The 5,468-nt window shown below is 55.3% G+C and overlaps 1 protein-coding gene across 1 annotated transcript; it reads right to left on the bottom strand.

Moving 5' to 3' along the window:
* Positions 1 to 2,284: 2,284 nt before the first annotated feature.
* Positions 2,285 to 5,468, bottom strand: LOC129783856 (homeobox protein HMX2-like). Its single transcript, XM_055796519.1, has 2 exons — positions 5,181 to 5,468; positions 2,285 to 4,556 (listed from the first exon to the last, which is right to left on the bottom strand). The coding sequence occupies exons 1-2, from the start codon at positions 5,395 to 5,397 to the stop codon at positions 3,967 to 3,969; spliced, it is 807 nt and encodes a 268-aa protein (XP_055652494.1). The 5' UTR covers positions 5,398 to 5,468; the 3' UTR covers positions 2,285 to 3,966.

Raw genomic sequence — 5,468 nt, 5'->3', positions numbered from 1 at the left:
ACCATTTCAGGTTAAGCAAATAAGAAAGAAAAACTTAGCAAATCCAGGAGCAGAGGAGAAGAAGCAGGAGAATTTCTGTACTCTATATCAATCCCTGGCAAGGCCGAAGAGCTAGGCCAAGTAACTTTTCTCTATATAGTCCATACTTTACCTTCCCTCACCTTGTGGAGGCAAGCACCAGCCTGATTAGGAGCAGGAGTCCAAATAGAGGAGTTGACAAGAAGAGGTAGCTCAACATCCTTGTGCTTATCCATAAATATGTTTATGTACACAGTGATTAGAAAAGAACAAAACAAAACAGTAGCAAGTGCCTGGTTCAGCCTCCTGATCAGGAGACTCCAGGAAGAAACCAGTCCTAGGGAAGTTTTGCAAAACTTTCCAGCAAAGCAGACAAGTGAGAAGGTTTGCTCTCCAGCAGAAATAATTGGATCTTCTAATTCTCGTCTTTCTCTTGAACAGGAAAAGCTGCCACATGCAGCAATGTTATTGATCATCCTAATCCCAGGGAATTTTACATCACAGGTGAGATGAAAATCAGGTTTCCTGGAGCTGCTGCACTGAGGATCAGCCATGTGGGGCTTTTGCAAAGAGGTGGAGGAGAGAGAGATGGGGTGGCTTTTGCAAGCCCTTGTATCATACTGTTTCATGAGCAATGCATTTATGTATGTATCCAATGCATTTATGTATGTATCCAACTGCTTTTCAAATACATTTTCTTGTTGAGAAAGATTGTGTTTGATTATGATCTTTCTTTTGGAAGGTTCGGGGGTCAGGTCTTAGCCATATCTTTCTTTTCTCTTCATTTTATGGAGTATTCTGGGGCAGCCTGTAATTACATATGTGCCATGCCTAACACAAGGGATCTCCCAGCACAGGTAGGGCCTCTAGATATTCTTCTAATAAAAAAAATAATAATAAAAAAAAATAAAAAACCACAACCAAGAAAAACACCAAACTGCAGCACTGTATATGAGCTTTTAATAGAGAATGCCTTCAATATGGAAGCACAACGTGTCTTCCACCTGCTTCTCACCCAGCTGCACTATCTCTTTTCATCGTGTCAAAACTTAACAGCACGTTCTTAAATCTCAGTTCCAGCAACTAATCAGTCCTAGCACTGTTTGGGTTTTGGATTGGGCGTTGTTTGTTGTTATTATTTTTACTTCTCAAACTGTTTGCAAGCTCTTACAGAGGGTTTTTTGTTTAGTTTTGTTGCAGCTTGTTTTGGTTTTTAAAGTATCCCATCAATAGGTTAGCCAGTACTAATCTCCTGCTGTATGGTGGCTGGTAGCGATCTCTCGTAGTAAGGAGTGATTTATAATTGCAAATGCAGTTGTTTAAAACTCTAAAAGAAACGTCAGAAATATTCAGTGTGATCAGCATTGACTGCTCAGCTGGGAATCCTGATACATTGTGAACTTGGTTTTCTTCAGAGAAAGCCACCTTGCCGCTGGCTGTGTTACACCGACTAGCAAGTTTGGTTAATAGTTTTGGCCAATGATCTCGAAACCAACAGTTCTATCTTGATGGTGAACGAATACTTCGGGATGGTTATTTCCTTTCCCCAGCTCCCCAGGTGTGCCAGGCGCTCATCGAAGGCAACATTAACCCCCAGGACCAGGACCGTGGCTGGGGCGCGGGTGAGCAGCAAGCTGCCGACCCGGACCCCGCACCGGAGCTGCGGCACGCAGGGCATGTCCTGCTGCTGGTTTTATGCTAAAATAACTCTCCTTGGTTTCTGGGTCTGTCTTTTCCTTCAGTTGCCTCTACAATTCCAGAAACAATTCTATAAAACTGAGAGAAGAATAAGACTGGAAATAGTTTGATAATTGCGATGAAAAAAGTAGATTAATTGCTGAATAGCGACTTTTTATATACTTATCTTTCACAACGCAGACATCTGATGCTGCAGTTATGTGGAAGGGTAGTTTTAGATGAATCTAGCTCCGTGTCCTAAGGAAATGGACCTTAGCGCATAGCTGCTGCATCTAATCAAACTTCCATTGGTAAGGGTTTGGAAAAAGCCGGATTTGCCCATATCGGTATTGATTAATCTCGTGGCAGTAATCAGGGAAGGGTGTATGGACGTTGGAAATATTAGAAATAGCAACCAAAGGCAGGTTCCCATATAGATGATCAATTATAAAAAACAGGCAAACGCGAACAATTGGGAATCGGGTCATCGTCGCTTATATGCGTCTCCAATGTTTGTAGCCACGGAGCAACTCGTGGACTCAGAGGATCTGAATTTAACTTTCACCATAAAGTCAGATCAGAAAAGAAGGGTCGGTGGCGCGACCCAAACCGTTAATTCGCCTCCTGCATCTTCCCGGGACCTGCAGTTTGGGGAAACCAGAGCTGCGAAGCGTAGCCGGCGGGTCCCCCTCGCTCCGTCGCACCGCCCCTGCAGCCGCCTCGGCAGCGTTTATCCTTGTCCGGAGCGAGGTGCGTCCCGTGGGACCCCTCTTGCTCCTTGACACTGATTCGAGACCGATTAAAAAGCGAAAGGCGAGGTCAAACGACGCTCCCAGATCATCGCAACCGTGAGAAAACTCCAGGCAGCCTCTGCCAGCCGCTTCCCAGCGCTCGGCAGGCGCAGGGACCGCCCCGGCCCCGCTCCCCAGCCCGCAGCCGCAGCGCTTTCCCCGGCCGCGCAGCGCTCGGCGGAGGCGGCTTGTGAGCCGCGGGGCTACCGCTTGCCCGCTCCCCTCGGCGGGCCGGCCCACGCCCCTGCCCGCAGGGTCGCTGCCCGCCCCTGCCCATCGCCCACGGGAAGGCAAACGGCAGAAGAGCACGACAAGGAAAGCAAACCCCTTCTCATCCAGCCGCGTCGCCTATCGCTTTTGTTCCCACTGGGAAAGTCGAGAAGCTGCCCGTTTTCGCACCCACGGGGGAATTTCGTAATGCCATGATTGTGTTTTTAACCTTTATTTTTAAACTAAAAACCGTCGATGCACTCTAGGAAATACCTTTCGTTTGATACTGCCTAGTAGTAACCGTAGTGAAAAGGCATGCATGTCACCTTCTGAATAGGTTTATTTCCAACCTTTGAGTATAAAGCGTGTGGAACTTGAAAATCAGAGGACGACAAAAGCGTTTGGAAATCCGGGAGAGCGCGGGTTGGGAGGCAACAAAAAAAGAAATTTGAAAAAAAAAAAAAAAAAAGAAAGAAAAGAAAGAAAGAAAAAAACAACACTTCTTTACTCTAGGATCTAGCAGATAAAATTGTCCCACGAGATTTCGGGGGGCGGGGTTAGCACAAGAAGTATGAGAGACAGCTTGTCTTGTTCTGCAAAAACATCAGACGAGCCGCATTTTGAGAACCAGTTAGCACAAAAAGTGTGAGAGAGCTCGGGTATTTTTCGGGAGAGACAAAAAAAAAAAAAAATAGTAGTCAGAGAAGCCACCGTTTAAGAACCAGATCTGCGGAAAGGTGTCTACATTTCGATAGTGTCAAAGATGGGGAAAGGGTAATCTGAGGGACACTAGAGGTGGAGCGTTTGAGACAGAGGAGCGCATCGCGGCCTTCGCTTTTAGCAAACTCTATTGAAAGGGACTCGGATCACCGTACCGCGACGGCCACGGCGCTGGGGCAGACGCGGGGACACAGTCCCTGTGGGTTGAGGCAGAGCATCGGCTCCCCCTGAAATACGGGCACGGGATAATTTGGAGAGAGGGAGGCAGAACACATCCCCGTTTCTTTGGTGGCTTCCTGTTATTTCCTCGGTCCTGACCAGAGAAAAAGCGCTGCAAGAGCGAGGGCGGGCTGGCAGCGCCATTTCGAGCTTTAACAACGTGTCGGCGGCCCACGGACACGCGTGGAGGGAGCCCGGGTGGCCCCTTCGTGGGCCGGGGGGCGGCTGCCGCCGGCCGTGGAGAAGGTGGACACCCCACCGACACGGCGGGGGCATAAATAACATCGGGGCAGTCCCCGGCGAGAGGAAGGTCGGGGGCCGGGGGGAGAGGCTATACGTCCCCGTCCACCAGGCTGAAGTGTTTGCCCGGCCCGGGGAGGCAGAGGTAGGGGATGGCGCTGCCCGGGTAGAGCAGGGGGAAGGGCAGCGGCAGCAAGCAGCGGCTGAGCAGGGTGCTGTCCTTGTAAAGGGCCGGGAAGGCGAGAGCCGCCGCGGCGGGGGGCGGCGGCGGCTCCCCGGGAGGCTCCGCCGGCCCCGGGCCCTCGGGCTCCGTCGACATCTGTCTCTTGAGCTTGTTGCGGCGGTTCTGGAACCAGATCTTCACCTGGGTCTCGGTGAGGTGCAGCGCGGCGGCCAGCCCGGCCCGCTCGGCGCTGCTCAGGTAGCGCTTCACGTCAAAGGTGGACTCCAGCTGGAAGACCTGGCTCTTGGAGAAGATGGTCCTCGTTTTCTTCCTGCCGCCCGCCGCCGGCGACCTGCCGCTTTCCCCGCCGCAGCCACCGGCCTCCCGCGGCGGCGGCTGCCGGGTGCCGCGCAGCCCCTCGGCGGGGAGTGGGGAGCCCGCGCCGCCTCCGCCGCTCTCGGGCTCCGTGCGGAAGCCACGGCTCGTCCCCTCGGCCCGGAGCCGGCGGGGCGCGCTGCCTGCAGGGGCAAAGCACAGCATCAGCCCCCCGCCGCCGCCCGCGCCCCCGCCCCGCATGCACGCACGGCCCGGCGAAGCGCTGGGGAGAGGGGCCGAAGCCGGGGAGGGAGGGGGGGCTAGGATGGGGAGGGAGTTGCCGAGAGCTGGCCACGGCCCCCCCACCCTCCAGAGGGGAAGAGAAGGGTGAGCAGCTTCCAATAAGAATCTAAGGGAATGTCTCTGCCAGCTGTATGACAGAGAAGCCAGGGGCTCCTGGACACGCACAAACTGCCAAGGAGGCCTGGAGGAGGGTAAAACACCCTGGAAAATCCCCTGGAAGCAGGTTGGTGCGTGTGCGTGTGCCGGTGGCAGTTGCTCCCGCCCGGCCGCGGAGCCTCGGTCCCTCCTCCGGCTGCGTGAGCGGCGCGGCTGCGTGCGCCTGTGGGCAAGTGTGCTTGGCTGCGTGTGCGTGTGCGTGACTGCGTGTGCGTGTGAGTGTCTGCGTGTGTGCGGGCCCGGCCCGGCGGCGCTGGGGGGGCCGGGGCAGACCCTCGCCGGGGGCCGGGCCGGGGCCGCTCTCTGGGTGGGAGCCGGGTTGCGACCCGACGTGCGAGACAGCCTGGGGCGGGCTGCCGGCTCTGTACCCGAGTTGCTGGAGCCTTTACTGGGGTCTTGCTCCGCAGGCCCCTCTTCCTCCTCCTCCTCCTCCTCCTCCGCCTCCTCCGGCAGCGCGCCGCGGGCTCTGCCCTGCTCCCGGGGTGGACGGCGGGGGCCGGGCTGCAGGATGCTGTCGATGCTGAACGCGGGCGGCGCGGCCGGGGCCGGCGGTGGGGGTCGGCGGCCGCTCCCGAGCTGCACCATGGCGCGCCGAGCCGAGCCGAGCCGCGCCGCGCCGTGCTGCGCCGCAGGACTGACTGGGGCGGGCGGGCGGC

Source organism: Falco peregrinus, chromosome 2 (assembly GCF_023634155.1).
Source record: "Falco peregrinus isolate bFalPer1 chromosome 2, bFalPer1.pri, whole genome shotgun sequence".
In the NCBI taxonomy this organism is placed as follows: Eukaryota; Metazoa; Chordata; class Aves; order Falconiformes; family Falconidae; genus Falco; species Falco peregrinus.
The sequence above is the reverse complement of the archived record's forward strand: the minus strand, read 5'-3'. Positions and strand labels throughout refer to the sequence as shown.

What these genes read in the sequence shown, in the direction of transcription:
- LOC129783856 (XM_055796519.1), bottom strand. Translation starts at nt 5,397, where the DNA reads ATGGTGCAGCTCGGGAGCGGCCGCCGACCCCCACCGCCGGCCCCGGCC. An exon ending in TAAAGGCTCCAGCAACTCGG is followed by an intron (nt 4,557 to 5,180) that starts GTACAGAGCCGG and finishes TTGCCCCTGCAG; the next exon opens with GCAGCGCGCCCCGCCGGCTC.